General features: G+C 40.0%; 1 protein-coding gene and 1 non-coding gene across 3 annotated transcripts in view; both read right to left on the minus strand.

The window, feature by feature from the left end:
• The window catches only part of rsu1 (Ras suppressor protein 1), a 169,667-nt gene that overhangs the window by 124,422 nt on the left and 28,454 nt on the right, over window positions 1-16,791 (minus strand). For both annotated transcript variants that reach the window (XM_043690376.2, XM_043690377.2), the window contains exon 3: window positions 13,843-13,893. In XM_043690376.2, coding sequence (XP_043546311.1) covers window positions 13,843-13,893 — 51 coding nt within the window. The remainder of the gene's footprint in view (window positions 1-13,842; window positions 13,894-16,791) is intronic.
• On the minus strand, window positions 5,572-5,766 carry LOC122550386 (U2 spliceosomal RNA). Its single transcript, XR_006311836.2, has one exon. It is a non-coding gene; the product is annotated as a U2 spliceosomal RNA (small nuclear RNA).

Consider the following 16,791-nt stretch of genomic DNA (forward strand, 5'->3'; position numbering starts at 1 on the left):
TAGACAGAAATTTTTAAAATCTGAACTTAAAAACTTCTAATAATACTTTCTGTAAAAGGTTTCTAAAGAAAAATGACAAGCTCGATTTGGTAACATTTGAAGGAAAAGGCCATGATGAATTACGCATCTTAAAACATTTCAGTTTAAGGTTGCAAGTGCTTTATAAGCCAAAAGGAGATAAATTCCACTTATATTGGCCGTGATCCATCACTCCACAGTAATACAGGTGCATACAAGAACTTGAAGTGGTACATCAGACCAAATTTAGGCAGTTACAAAGTACATCTCCTGCTTGCTCAAACCCTACTAGGCTCTCAGAAAATCTACTGATGTTGGATTTTGTAGCAAGTAATGAAGTTTACACATCACTAGCCACCATGCTGACAACACTCCAGACTTTTTGCAGGGTTCTGAATGCGTACTTAGGTTTCACAGGGTCGTCTTTAGCACAGCCTCCCCTGCAAAGGATGATTAGATTACTTACAGTGTGGAAACAAGCCCTTCAGCCCAACAAGTCCACATCGACTCTCCGAAGAGCAACCCATCCAAACCCATTCCACTACATTTACCCCTTCACCTAACACTACAGGTAATTTAGCCTGGCCAATTCACGTAACCTGCACATTTCTTTTTGGACTGTGGGAGACACTGTGGGAGGAAACCGGAGCACCTGGAGGAAACCCACGCAGACACAGGGAGAATGTGCAAACTCCACACAGACAGTTGCCTGAGGTGGAAATTGAACCCGGGTCTCTGGTGCTGTGAGGCAGCAGTGCTAACCACTGTGCCATTGTGCCGCCTGTATACAGTATACAGAAAATATACAGTAAAGCTCTTCAACCAACCTAAAGGATCCTCATAGATGTATCATGAATAGTCTGCGTTCCACAGAAGTGCTTTTGAAGGGAGGGATGAGAGCAACTTGGAAAGCTGAGTGTTTGGTCAGTTTCCAAAGACACACTCTCCTCAATGGTCAGCACCTCGAGAATCTGCCTGCTGTATTTCATTGCATTCCCTGTCCAATGGTAAACTCTTAACTGGTTGCCTTCAGCATGACTCCCTTATCAGGACTCCACTGATCTGTGCAAGATCAAAACCTCGAAAATGGTCCTAATTAGTGATAATCTTTAGAGCTAATAAAATTCCACTCAGTCTAAACTAGGAAGAGTAACTTCATTTTGTTTTCTGTACACAGTTTTCGAATTAAAAGTTCAGGAAAGAAAAAAATGTTTTAAAGACTAAATTCAGAGACAAAGATGTCAAAAACATTTAAATCACTATACTTAAATTCAGGTGGAATGAGAATCCTCTCTTGTAAAATTTAAATTTCAGTGACAGAGACTCATGTATCTCATAACTTAGCAAAAAGTTAAAAATCGCTCAACACCAGGTTATACTCCAATCGGTTTATTTGGAAACGTTAACTCTGCTTTTTCTCCAAAGCTACTACCAGACCTGCTGAGTTCCTGGAGCAATTTATGTTGTTGTGTTTGAAATCCATATGGAGTTCAAGTTTCTTACTGAGAAAGCACATCAGAAGAGTTAAGGGCCAGTGTATTCCTTCATCAGATGGTTAAAAGAGCAGGTCTCCGAAAGCTAGTGCTTCCAAATAAACCTATTGGACTATAACTTGGTGTTGTGAGATTTTTAACTTTGTCCACCCAGTCCAACACCGGCTCCTCCAAATCATAAATACATTACAAAAGTTCACTTCCACTGGAATACACTGGGTTTCAATCACAACAACAACAGAAATTGCTCAAGGAACTCAGCAAGTCTGGTAGTAGCTGTGAGGAGAAAGCAGAGTTAACGTTTCAAGTCTGGTGATGCTTCATCAGAACTCCGTTCTGTCCCTCAGGGGAGTTGTTTGAAACAATTCTGTCAGCAAGGTTTGGCTAATTGGCTTGCAATTTCTTGGTCTATCCCTTCCCCTCCTTGTAACAATGTTAGCAGTCCCCCAGTACCCCATTTGGGGCTGAAAAGATCAGAAAATTGTTTCCCAAGCTGCCAATATCTCCTCCCTTATCTCCCTCAATAGCCTGAGGCTATCTCAGGTAGACCTACAGATTTATCCACCTTTGAGGCTGCAAAATCTGCTCATATCTCCTCTTTCTCAAATGTTAATTTCATCTGACATTTCAGTCCTCCATCCTGATGTCTATACTTGCCATTGTCCCTTTTCATTATAAAGACTGTGCCAAAGTCAACTGCATCCACACAGATTACCTCTATGGTCCCAGTAGTTTGCTCTCTTTCTCCAACTATTTCTATCTACCAATGCAGTCTCATGGACACATAATATCTTTCATAAAGGTCCCCTCCCATCCATACTCTTCTTGTGCTCATTTAGGGACTATGCCTTATTGAGCCCTCCGCATCTGAAATAAGCTTCTTTTTATTTCATAACCCTAAACTTTATTCACTTGTTATCCAGGATTTTCCAGTCTTAGAATCATACAAACCCTACAGTCATAAGCAGGCCAGTTGATCTGGAGTACACCCAGACCCATCCTTCTACCCTATCCTGTCACCCTGCATTTCCCATGGCCAATCCAGCTAACCTATACATCTTTGGACTATGGGAGGTAATTGGAACACCCGGAGAAAACTCACGCAAACACGGGGAGAATATCTGTGTGGCGTTTGCACACAGTCGTTTAAGAGTGATTTCGAACCTTGGGCCCTAGTGCTGTGAGGCAGCAGTGTTAATCACTGAGCCACCGTGCCACTCTTCCTTCCACCCGTTGTCTTTACACGACCATATTTACCTGTACTCTCGATATTTATTCCTCGAATCCCTCCCACCGATCTAACACAACTTTATCTGCAAGTCGCTGTTCCCAGTCCGTTGGTCCAAATTGTATCTCACCGTAACAAAAATTAGCCCTTCCCTTGTTTAGAACTTTAATTCCTGGCCGCTATCACCAAAATTCTGCCTCACTGATATGCCTTCCACGTGCCCAGAGCAATTTCCTCTTCCTTGTTGGGCTTTTTACATACTAGCTAAGTAAGAAAAAAAATCTCTTTAAAGTAATTTAGTAATTTTGCTCCCTCCCTACCTTTCCCATAAACTCTCAGTTAATAACTGGGCATTTAAAATCCACTATTAATACATTATTCTTCTTATACTTGTGACTGTTGGGAACCTACAGCACATGCCCAGTTGCATGTTAGTCCCTTTCATGTTTTTACTTCTTCTTAATTGATGAACTTCACTGCCTTAACTGAATCCTTGAATAATATTTCAAACCCACATTCTCCTCTTCTATCCTCCTTTCTGTCTCATCTGAGCTGCCAATCCTGCTCATCGCTCAACCAAGGCTTAGTCAGAGCTACAAGATTACCTTCCCATGTGCCTGTGTGTGCCCTCAGCTCATCTATGGGCTCTCACCCGAAACATAGATTCTCCTGCTCCTTGGATGCTGCCTGACCTGCTGTGCTTTTCCAGCACCCCACTCTCGACTCATCTACCTTATTCCTCTGGCACCCTACATTAAAAAATATATTCAATTTAGTTTTGCCTAAATTGCTTCCTTCTGATATAACCTTGCATCCTCTACCTTACAGGCTCACTTACGAGTACTAACTGCTCATAATCTCAGCTTCTCTCCACTCTGTGCAACTTCTCAGGATTCCAATTCCCTAACAAATTAATTTAAATCCACTCCAAAGCATTAGCAAACCTCGCCCCGAAGATGTCGATCCCATTCTTATCCAGATATCTGACTCTATCCAACTTGCTTAGGTTCCATCTCGCCCAGAAAATGGTTGGAATGCCTGAGGAATCAATGTTGCACCATCTCTCCAGCCATGCATTCAACTACTCTCCCCTTCAGTTCCTGTGTAGCACAGCACTGCAATTATTCTGAAGATTACGACCTTTGAATCTATGCTTTTCAATTTCCAACATAATTCCCTAAAGTCTCCTTGCAGGACCTGATTCACTCTCGTTCACTCTTTCTTCAGAATGCCCCGAAGCTATTGTGTGATATCCTCAACAGTGGCACATGGGAGGCAACGTACCATCTTGGAGTCACATCTATAGCCACAGAAGAATCTACTTACTCCTGTACTACACCTCTTCCTCCCATTCATAAGTATTTAGGCAAACCACAACACCTACTGACTGTGGCTCACCTCCACAGCAAAATCGTTACTCTCATGATCTTTCTGAGGGTGAGCAAGACTCCCTGACATACTCCTTCTTGACTGGCAGTCTCCAATATATGTCATCAGCAGATTGCAAGACTGGGAAACATTCTTGGTCTGTCACAGGTTTGAAAGAAAATTAGAAAAACTTGACCAAGAGTCTCCACAGCTCTGGGTTACAAAATGCAGGTAAAAGAACAGGACCGACTCAGTAACTCGAGGGGCCAATTGGTTTAGTGAGTTGGATGGCTGATGTGGATTGGATGGGTGTCCACAACATGGGGTTGATTGCGGTTCTGGATGGGGTGAATATGGACCCCACAGTAGATTATGTCAGACGTGCCTTACAGTAAAGGGAGCAGAGTGTTTCATACGGACAAATGCCTATGTGTCACTTCACTAATTTAATCAATGTCCTTGAAATTTCAGTTGCTCCTTTTGTTTCAAACTCCAAAATCCTGACAGCTTTATATCTATGTACTGTTTCAAACTACTTATCACAACTCGAAGATGATAATCATCTCAGCAATAATCCAATCTCATACAACTATTGAGGACCTCTTGCCATGCAAGCTCATAGCCAGTCTTTGCAATATTTGGTTTCACGGAATTCAACTCAGTACAGAACTCTGCAATCTATTTCATGCTTCCCTGTACATCAAAAACCTTGTTGAAAATGTAATTATATGCCAACCACAGAATTTCCATCAATAGGACTATCCATTCTTTAAAAGACCCCACTACATTAATTAGGAAAGGCCTGGTCCCCATAATTCCATCACATCATGTGTAGTTACAGAATAACCCTTCTCTAGTGCATTAATCACAATAAACTTTAGACTCACTGGCTTGTAGCTTCTTGGATCATCTCGATCTCCCTGAGAAGACTGGCGTAAGTGCTAATTTAAATTTCAGAACATTGTAAATAAAGAATTCATCAGACCGCCTTAATGTTTGCTACTGTTTTACTGCTATTGATTTCTCTTTATATCGCAGTAAAAATAACTTTCTTCTTGCTCAACTGGAAAAGGTAATCAATTTTAAAGTAACGGAGGGCTGACTTATAAACAATATCAGTTTAGTCACTTCAGTTATTAAATAACAGTGCATGTGGATCCGTGCATTTTAAAGAACTTGAATCAATTGATAAAAAAAGTTCTTCAAAAGAAAAAAAAAAGCCAAATTAAACACCATCCATTTTAACAATATATAAGAGCATGACATGAAATATATCTGGCTTACGTAACAAACAGCAAAGCAAAATACATGTACTGACCCAGAGAAGAAACTATGTTATGTTGAAAAAACACACTACATATAGGTATTATCTAAAATTAAGCTGTTCAGAGATAATATTGTACACCTATGGAAAAGAGGGGACTTGAAATTGGGCTTCTTGTTCCAGAGATAGGGACACTACTACTGTACAATAGCCCTTCCAGAGATGCTGCAATACCAGATTAATATGTGCAGTGGACGAAGCAAACCTGTAATTCCTCTTCCTGCTCTTAAAAAATGCAATTTAATAAATCGACCCAGATAAGGGACATATCAGACACTTAACTGATAAGAACTGACACTACACTTGATCTTAGTCAGATATAGAGTCATAGAGATGTACGGTACAGAAACAGACCCTTCGGTCCAACCCGTTCATGCCTACCAGATATCCCAACACAATCTAGTCCCACCTGCCAGCACCCAGCCCATATTCCTCCAAACACCTCCTATTCATATATACATCCAGATGCCATTAAATGTTGCAAATGCACTATCCTTCATCACTTGCTCTGGCAGCCCAAAATTATTTTCATGTCAGATAATGTTAAAATCTGTTTTAGGGCTGCAAGAGGGTTGCTAGGGAAAATGTTGGCCCACTCAAGGATAAAGGAGGGAGGATCCTGTAAACCCACAGAAAATGGGAGAGATCTGTTAAGCGTATTCACCAAAGAGAGGGAGCTAAGGGATGTTGAGGTTTGGGAAAAGTCTGGGAATACTCTCAGAAAGGTCAACATAATGTCAGAGGAAGTGTCGGGTGTCATGAAATACATTAAGGTTAAGAAGTCCCCAGAGCCAGATGTGATTTATCCTAAAATACGGTGGGAGGCAAGGGAGAAAATAACTGGGGCCTTAACAGATATCTTTGCATCCTCTTTGGCTTTGGGTGAGGTTCCAGAGAACTGGAGAATGGTCAACGTCGTTTCTTTGTTTAAGAAGGCAAATCAAGATAGTTCATGTAATTACAGGCTGGTAAGCCTGATGTCGTGGCGGGGAAGCTGTTGGAGATGATACTGATAGCCAGGATTCATTCACATTTGGAAGTGAATGGACTTATTAGTGATAGGCAACAGGAGTTTGTATGGGGAAGGTCATGTCTCACCAACTTGATTGAGTTTTTTTTTTGAGGAGATGACAAGAGTGATTGATGTGGGAAGGGCAAAGGATGTTGTCTACATGGACATAAGTAAGGCATTTGATAAGGTACCGCATGGCAGGCTTATACAAAAGGTAGAATCTCGTAAGTTCCAGGGTGCTGGCTAGATGGATACAGATCTGGCTTGGTCATAAAAGACAATAGAGGTGGAAGGGTGATTTTTGGCATGGAGATCAGTGACTAATGGTGTTCCAAAGGAATCAGCGCTGGGACCTTTGTTGTTTAAAATGACATATGGAGCTTAATCTGGACAAATGCCATTTGATGCATTTTGGAAGATCAAATTCAGGTGTGAATTGTACAATAAATGGTCGAACTCCTCAGAGCATTGACATACAGAGGGATCTGGGCATAGAGGTCCACAGATCCCTGAAGGTGGCAACACAGGTGAATAAGGTTGCCAAGAAGGTATACAACATATTTCCTTCATTGGCCAGGGCATCACGTATAAACATTGGCAAGTTTAGAGGACATCCAATTCCAGCTTTTTTCAGTCAGAGGGTAGTAGAAATATGTAAACGTGCGCTCTGAGAGGGTAGTGGTGGCAGGTACTCTAACAGTTAAGCAGCATCTGGATAAGCAATTATAAATGTCAGGACATAGTAGGTATTGGACCTAGTGCAGATAAACTGAGAAGAATGTAGTTTAGTGTTTGTTGTTCAGCATAGATATAGTGGGCCAAAGGGCCTGTTTCTGTGCTGTATGACTCGATCACACCCGATACTTTAAAGGAGCTCCAATCAATAGGATTCTTTTATAGACGCTATTACAGCTTAAAATATCATCATGGATAGAGAAACAATTATAAAATCATGTTTTTAGAAATGAGATGCGGATATTGTTGGCAAGGCTGGGATTTGTTGCCTGTCTCCAACTGCTCTGAACCTGACGGAAGTGGGCCAGAGAGCTAGAGGACAGATAAAAGTCAAACACGTCTGTGGTTTCGACACTTTATTAAGTAGTCTTGTATAAAGGCAAACTTTTCTCAGTTTTCTCTTTACCAAAAATAAGCATTTCCTTCATTTCCATTCATTCCTCTTTCAAAAATGTAACTTTTGCAGTACAGAGACTGTCTGTGTATATCATACCACCTCTGGAACTTTTCAGTTCCTACAGTTTATTTTTTGCATAATGTTTGTTATGAATATATTTATAAATTGCTTTTAATACTACTCAAATTTTCTAGTTTAGCTCTCCCATTAGTTTAATCACTTTGTAATCTTTACATCCATCGTCATATCCAACATATTCTATTATTGTCTCAAGAAAACAAAAATCTTATTTTTGCTCTATTCACCACATTGGTTACTCCTTCTGCATTATGGTGGAAGTATTCTGAAACTGCACATCTGCTAAAATTTAATAAACATTTCGAAATTGGATATTTTTCCCTCCCAAAACGTTTTTTCTTTTATTTGCTATCCAATATCTCTCATTTTCTTTGGAAGTTTTTTGACTATATTCACATTCCATCATAAGCCTAACACATCCTCACATTATGGTCATTGTTGAAGTTATTTTAACTGGTCCTGCTCCAGTATTAACCAGTTGTTCAGTAAAAGAGCAACATTACAAGATTGCATCGATTCTGTACTTCATCCTGTCTCATTCCTAGTTAAAAAAATAAAAATCACACAACACCAGGTTATAGTCCAAACAGGTTTAATTGGAAGCACACTAGCTTTCGGAGCAACGCTCCTTCATCAGGTGATTGTGGAGGGCTCGATCGTAACACAGAATTTATAGCAAAAATTTGCAGTGTGATGTAACTGAAATTATACATTGAAGAATTGATTGTCTGTTAAGCCTTTCATCTGTTAGAATACAGTGATAGTTTCACTTCTTTCATGTGTAAATCACAAAACCCTTTTTTTTAAAAAAAGTTGCATTCTCGGGTTAGCTGTTAACAATGGTGATAGCTAGACAATATGTTGAAGGTGTTAGCCCCCTGTGTTCTCTGTCTATGACCTGATGTTTAGATTGATTCTAATCTAAAATTGGAATCTCCGAATCATCATTCCTAGTTGCAGATGTTCCTCAAACAATTACTCCATGATCAATGTTTTTTCTACATCAGTTGAGTCCCTAACTTTGTTACAAAAAGGAGGAGGAAGAAGTGGAAGAGAAGCAAGTTTGCTCTCCATTCTCAATACGTGGAATCTTTCTTAAGTCTTGGTTTAACGGGTGTCACTTTTGAGTTTTGGTAAAAGAAAAACATTGAAGCTTTTCCTTTTGCATGCTTCAGTACAACTCACGCAAAATACTAATTTAATCTAACAGAAAACACCATTTACGTTGTATGAGAGAGAGTGTTGACTGGCTACTAAGTGAACTCAGATTAACAGAAGTGTTGTTATGGAGAATGCACCAGTTAATGATGATTGACAATTAACTATCAACCTTGATCTACAATTTAAACAAGAGTTTGAATGATTGAATCAGAATCAGAATCCCTACAGTCTGGTCATGCCTTTGACCTGAAATTAACCAAAGAATAGCTTGTCACCTATTTTTCCAAGCTAAACCACGCAAACTATGTACTCACAGCTGCAAAGAATACAGCCCTGAGTATTAATATGTGGCTTCTACTACAAATGCACCACACCACAAACCAACTGACATTATTGTTGGTAGCTTAACCAGAGGGTCACCACACCTTGGGTAAGGAGAGAGATTGGGAAAGAACGTCATTCATGGAAACCTCAGCCAGTGTGGGAAATGAAGTCCAATTGTTCAAACCAGCCATCCAGCCTGCTGAGCTAATGGGCCCAGGGTAAAAAAACTGTCCATATTACTATGTTATTGGGTTATTATTTTTATTGGAAATCAACATATTGTAATCCTTTACATATGATACTCCCTGAAGTGGATTAACTTGCCAACACTCATTTTAAGTGCCTAGACTTGAAACTTAGCACATGATTGAGAGAGATCATGATTGATATCTATACCTTATGTCAGTACAGAATTTGAATACTGCTGAAAAACAGACTTTTTGTCAAAACTTTTCATTGGGTGTTCATCAGGACAGTTTGCAAAAAATATCAAAGCAAAGGGAAAAGAACATTTATGCTGCATGCAACGAGTGTGCTGATTGGTTTGAAAGTGAAGGTCAAAGAGTATGCACCACTTAAATGATTTTACTGTCAGTTAACTGCTACGTTTTGCTTAAATTTTAAACTATGCAGGTTGATTCTGGCCAAGGTGTTGCCTTGAGAAATAAATTAATGCATGGCTGTCACCTATTTTGTCAAGTTGAAAAAAGATGCAGCGTGTTTTTTTTTCATCCTGTCCACAATAGAATAAGACACGGTCCATTAAAATGTGTAGCTTCCAGTACACACACAAATGTGCTACAGCACATTGGCTCAGTGGTTAGCACTACTGCCTCAGCACTAGGGATCCAGGTTCAATTCCAGCACATTCTCCCCATATCTGTGTGGGTTTCCTCCAGGTGCTCCAGTTTCCTCCCATAATCCAAAATTGTGCAGATTAGGTGAATTGGCCATGTTAAATTGTCCATAGTGTTCAGGGATGTGTAGATTAGGTACATTGGTCTGGGGTAAACATAGGGTAGGGGAATGGGTCTGGGTGGGTTATTCTTTGAAGGTTCAGTGTGGAAGTAGGCTGAAGGGCCTACTTCCATGCTGTGGGGATTCTATGATTCTACATTGCAAGCCTGACTGGCCACCCCAAAATGATTTTCAGAAAAATTCTCACTTTCAGGATTATTTAGCAAATGCTGTCAAATTGCAGCTAATGTTTGGCAATGAATTTTGTGACCAGTTACCTGTTCTGAGCATCCAAAGGGTCATACGATCAGATCAGATACCGTGCGATAGTTTCATTCACGTTTAATCTCTCATTAAGAAAATCATGCAACAGCCCCATCATTTAAACTGGTAGGGCCAGAAACACAATGCAGCTGATAGATGTAAGGAAAGTTTGCATTCTATAAATAATGGTCTTAATTCTTCAATTGTTATTACAGAACCAACTGTAATATTTAGTATAATCTGCCATCTTTGGGATGTTTATTCCTACCATTATGCTAGTACTGAAATTCATAGTATGTGATAGACCAAGTATTCTTGAGCTTGACAGCAGCATCTTGTTAGTGGCGAACATCATTTATGCTGCTTTTGCATAGCAGCAGTACAAAAAGGCTAGCTTAACCTGTTCAAAGTTTTCAGATGCGGTTTCTTTCCAGGGAAATTTGAGATTAGGAAATTTTCAGAAAAAAAAGACAATGGCCAGTTTGCATGACATATGATAAGAAATAATCTGAATGTTTGCAAAATCCTGAGGTTTTAAAAAGTTATTCAGTCATTGGATGTTGATATTGCTAGCTCTGTATTTACAGCCACTCGAATTGCTAGAGGGCAGTTAAGCATCAACCACACTGTGGGTCTGAGTCATGTGTAGACCAGACCAGGCAAGGATGGCCAATTTCTTTTCCAAAAAAAAGGAAACTAGGTTATCGAGTTGGGTTCTTACAACAATTGACACACTGCTTACATAGTGGCCAGTCGCGTTAGGGTATAAAAGATTTTTATACCAGATCACAAAGAATAACAGGACGATGGTGACTGTACTTGACCTTACAGACAAAAAAATCTTTTCACGAAAGAAGATTGCATGACTGATCTATCCATTATTTACTCAGAATTAAAATTTAGATTCCCCACATTTTTAATTGAACTTGATTTATTAAAAAGTACAAAAATTCCATTCTAAAACAAAAAGGAAGTGATGGCTTAGTGATATTATTGCTGGACTATTAATTGGGTGACTCAAGTAATGTTCTTGGTTCCCAGGTTTGAATCCCACCACAGCTGATGGTAGAATTTGAACTCAATAATAAAAAAAAAAAGAAGAGAGTCTGGACTTAAGAGTCGAATGATGACCATGAATCTGTTACCAATTGTCAGGAAAATCCCATCTGGTTCACTGATATCCTTTAGGGAAAGAAGCTGTCATTTTTAACCTGGTCTGGATCTGGAGTCACAGATAATGCGGTTGATGCTTAACAGCCCTATGGGCAATTAGGAATGGGCAATAAATGCCAGTTTAGTCAGTGATGCCCTCATCCAGTGAATAAATTTAACAAAAAACAAGATTTAAGTTTGAAGAATAATCATAATACTATTCCTAAACAAAATATGAGAGACAAAAACAAAAACTTATTAGGAACAATTCCCCAATAAACCTCACTTCCATCTATGAACATAAAGGTGGCGTAGGTCATTCAGCCTCTTGAGCTTGCTCCACTTTCAATCAATTTGGTGGTGATGTATGATCAATATCCAAACTCCATTTACAAATCTCTTATCCATTTCACAAAGTCTAGACCACACATTGGCATCTTGCCCAGGTTTCTCCACTGGAAATAGATTTTCTGCATCTTTTCTCTGGACCCTTTAATCATTTTGAGTAGACTAGTCAAATGAAAATGAAAACAAAATTTGCACAAGGGTCTTAACACCTTTTAAGTTCTATACAATACTCTGTTGTACTCAACACCACAACATTCTTCCGGAGATCTGTTGCCCAAAATTGAATGCGGTGCTCCAAATAAGGTCTGGTGAAGGTTCTACATGTTGTTAGATTTGCATTCTAACACACTGCAGTAATGAAACAAAAAGGCTAAAATTCCATTGACGTTTATTTTTGTACCTGCCCCCAAACACAAAAAAAAGAGTTCCTTAAAGACAATGTCAAAAACAAACAAGCATAACCGTGAACTGCAGAGTGAGGACAGGCACTGGTCATATATGATCAGAGCTGCAAATACATTCAAGTCAAAACTAGGTCTATGGTCCTCTTAATGAATTAAATGCTGCTACACAAATTGAAGAAAATACAGAAGAAAGAAAAACTTATGCACAACTGAAGAAGCTAGCAAAGAAATTCCACTCTGAAAAAATGTGTTGCTGGAAAAGCGCAGCAGGTCGGGCAGCATCCAAGGAGCAGGAGAATTGATGTTTGGGGCATAAGCCCTTCTTCAGGAAATCCTGATTTCCTGAAGAAGGGCTTATGCCCCAAATGTCGATTCTCTTGCTCCTTGGATGCTGCCTGACCTGCTGCGCTTTTCCAGCAACACATTTTCAGCTCTGATCTCCAGCATCTGCAGTCCTCACTTTCTCCTAAGAAATTCCACAAGCGATTTCAAGAGTTAAATCTGATGAAACAAAGTATCATGTTTGTCACAAATCTATTCCTTCAAGTTGATGCTGAATTACATTTTTTTAAAAAAATATCCAGAAGTGTTCTTACACAGAACTGAACAATTCAAGTCGATGTTGATGGATTGGCTACCAAATTCCAGGAAGTGTTTTATTTAAAAAGCCATTGAACTGATGTGGAGAGAACTACTATACAATAGGGCATTAAGCTGAAAATCAGACGAAGAGACAGGCATACCTTTAGGACTTGTAAATAGAGAAAAATCTACACTCCCATTTTCCTGTGGTGTGTTTCATGTGAAATCTCACTTTTTCTCTACATATGCCTGTGCGGAAGCTTTTTTCCAAATGAAAATAGTCAAGTACAATTATCACAGCAACTCATAGATAGCCATCTAATGGACTGTAGCAGTCTCAAACTACAATCCTAACTTCAAGGCACTGGCAGATAATGTACAGTCACACAGACGTGGGGAGTAAAAGGACAACATTAATGTTAATGCTAAACAAGTCGCTTATTCTATATTTTCTCAGAGGTAGTTCCAGGGCTGCACAGAATTTCAAAAAAAGTGATCTAGTGCTCAAAACATTTGGAAAACGTCTGCCTTCATGCAATAAAAGTTCACTTCAGCAAAAGGCCAATTAGCTTAACTATTTTGAGTAAGTTTTTATTGTAGTGTACATTTCAAATTTCACTGAGCTAAATTTGCAAATTGCTCAGCAATTCTCCTAAACTACCTCAACCTTTGATATACCAAAAACAGAACACAAAAAGTACTAAGTACTCTCAATTTAAAGTATCCTCTTAACCTATAGAGGCACTTAAAGAAAACTACCAGCATAAAATTTCAGTACCTTGCTTTAGTGCTATGTGTAGACTCAATCTTTCCACAGAAACAATTGCAGGTCTTCACATCAGCCACAAAACACTGGCCAACTGCTCCATGGAGGTTCATCTCTAAGAATAAGCCACTTAGTTTATTGAAATGTATTCTCAAAGTCGATTTTGTACAGTTCCTAGCAGCATTTAAATTGATGTTTCAGAGAAGCTGTAAATCACTGAAATTTACTTACTTGTTAACTTGTTGTGACTTAGCACCAGCTGGGTGATATTGGAGAGAGTGACTGCAACAAAAAACAAACAACAAAATATAAGTACGGTAGCATATCGGTTATGCTACTGAACTAACAACCTCAGAGATAGATTCATAGGACAGAAGCAGACAAATTGAAGGCCATTTGATCAAATGTACCTGTGCTGGCTCTCCAAGAACAACACACTAGTTCCACTCCTCTACTTGCAAAGTTTATTCAATATCTTTTGAAAACCACAATTTAAAAAAATTGGTCTCCACCTTTTCACACATTGCTTTCCAGCACAACCATTCACTGCAGCTTTTCCTTCTTTCATTTTAAGTCAGAGTCAGAAGTCTTGTGCTGCAGCAGTAGCAATGCTACTCATTTGCCTGCCCATTATTCTATAAACAGATGGAGATAATAATGAATTATATCATTATTCAACAGCATTTTCAGCATCATGTAATTTCCTTGCAATTCTGTACCTCCATACATTCCCCACTAGTCAGTGACTTAAAGTAGAAATCCAATGGAGTAATAATATCTCTAATGCTTTTTAGACTCAGATGCTGGTGACACAGGAAATCCTGAAGGATTATAGCCGAAACGTTGACCTCTCCACCTCCTGATGCTGCCTGGCTTGCTGTGTTCTTCCAACCTCCTGCCTGTCTACTGTCAATAACATAGAAAGAGGCCATTTGATCAATGGTGCTTGCACCAGTCAAATATCAGACAACATTAATCCCATATCCCAACTCTTTGCCCATAGCCCTGATGGATATGGCAACACAAGTCAGTATGTCGATACTGTATAGCTTTTCAACAGATTTGTAGCTCAGGTTGTGGATGAGGTTGTAGATTCGTTCGCTGAGCTGCTACGTTTTTCTGCAGACGTTTCGTCACCTCGCTAGGTGACATAATCAGCGTGTCTTTGATTAAGTGTTAATTGTTTGTCCTGTCTGGTATTTAGGTGTTTCTGTTTTTGGTACTTCCAGCTCTGTATTGGAGTAGCTTGTTTATGGGGTCCAGTTCAATGTGTTTATTGATTGAATTCCGGTTGGATTGTCAGGTTTCAAGGAATTCACTCGCATGTTTGTTTTGCCTGTGCTGGGATGGTTGCATTGTCAGAGTTGAATTCTACCCACATCCAACAAGATGAATGTCATCTACAAAATATCCTGCAAGGACTATGAAAAACATTACATCGGACAAACAGAAAGAAAACTGACTATACGAGTACATGAACGCCAGCTTGCCACAATCGACACGACCAGTACTTTCTCATTAGTACACAGACAACAAAAGACAAATCCAACTTGCACATGAAAATACCCAACCCTTTCTGTGCATCAACATTTACAAATTCAAGCATTTTAAACAGTTCAAAGTTTGAGAGAAGATTTGTAGCTTGGGTGCTCGTTGTTGTGGTTCTGTTCGCCGAGCTGGGAATTTGTGTTGCAGACGTTTCGTCCCCTGTCTAGGTGACATCCTCAGTGCTTGGGAGCCTCATGTGAAGCACTTCTGTGATGTTTCCTCCAGCATTTGTAGTGTTTTGAATCTGCCGCTTCCGGTTGTCAGTTCCAGCTGTCCCGTTGCAGTGGTTGGTATATTGGATCCAGGTCGATGCGCTTATTAATTGAATCTGTGGATAAGTGCCATGCCTCTAGGAATTCCCTGGCTGTTCTCTGTTTGGCTTGTCCTATAATAGTAGTGTTGTCCAGTCGAACTGGGATTTAGTACACTACATTACCCAGCATGAGCAAAACCAATGTAGTGTACAAAATCCCATGCAAGGACTGCACAAAACACTACATAGGACAAACAGGAAGACAGCTAACGGTCCGCATCCATGAACACCAACTAGCCACGAAACGACACGACCAGCTATCCTTAGTAGCCACACACGCAGATGACAAGCATGTTCTTCCCACACCATTCTGAGAGCCACAAATTTAATTAGTCATAGAGTCAGAGATGTACAGCATGGAAACAGACCCTTCGGTCCAACACGTCCATGCCGACCAGATATCCCAACCCAATCTAGTCCCACCTGCCAGCACCCGACCCATATCCCTCCAAACCCTTCCTATTCATATACCCATCCAAATGCCTCTTAAATGTTGCAATTGTACCAGCCTCCACCACATCCTCTGGCAGTTCACTCCATACACGTATCACCCTCTGCATGAAAACGTTGCCCCTTAGGTCTCTTTTATATCTTTCCCCTCTCACCCTAAACCTAAGCCCTCTAGTTCTGGACTCCCCAACCCCAGGGAAAAGACTTTGCCTATGTATCATATCCATGCCCCTCAATTTTGTAAACCTCTATAAGGTCACCCCTCAGCCTCCGACACTCCAGGGAAAACAGCCCCAGCCTGTTCAGCCTCTCCCTGTAGCTCAGATCCTCCAACCCTGGCAACAATCTTTTCTGAACCCTTTCAAAGTTTCACAACATCTTTCCGATAGGAAGGAGACCAGAATTGCACGCAATATTCCAACAGTGGCCTAACCAATGTCCTGTACAGCCACAACGTGATCTCCCAACTCCTGTACTCAATACTCTGACCAATAAAGGAAAGTATACCAAACACCTTCTTCACTATCCTATCTACCTGCGACTCCACTTTCAAGGAGCTATGAACCTGCACTCCAAGGTCTCTTTGTTCAGCAACACTCCCTTGAACCTTACCATTAAGTGTATAAGTCCTACTAAGATTTGCTTTCCCAAAATGCAGCACCTTGCATTTATCTGAATTAAACTCCATCTGCCACTTCTCAGCCCATTGGCCCATCTGGCCAAGATCCTGTTGTAATCTGAGGTAACCCTCTTCGCTGTCCACTACACCTCCAATTTTGGTGTCATCTGCAAACTTACTAACTGTACCTCTTATGCTTGCATCCAAATCATTTATGTAAATGACAAAAAGTAGAGGGCCCAGCACCAAT

Source organism: Chiloscyllium plagiosum, unplaced genomic scaffold, assembly GCF_037043375.1.
Source record: "Chiloscyllium plagiosum isolate Xiang-an unplaced genomic scaffold, Cpla_swu_hap1 HiC_scaffold_5, whole genome shotgun sequence".
Classification (NCBI taxonomy): domain Eukaryota; kingdom Metazoa; phylum Chordata; class Chondrichthyes; order Orectolobiformes; family Hemiscylliidae; genus Chiloscyllium; species Chiloscyllium plagiosum.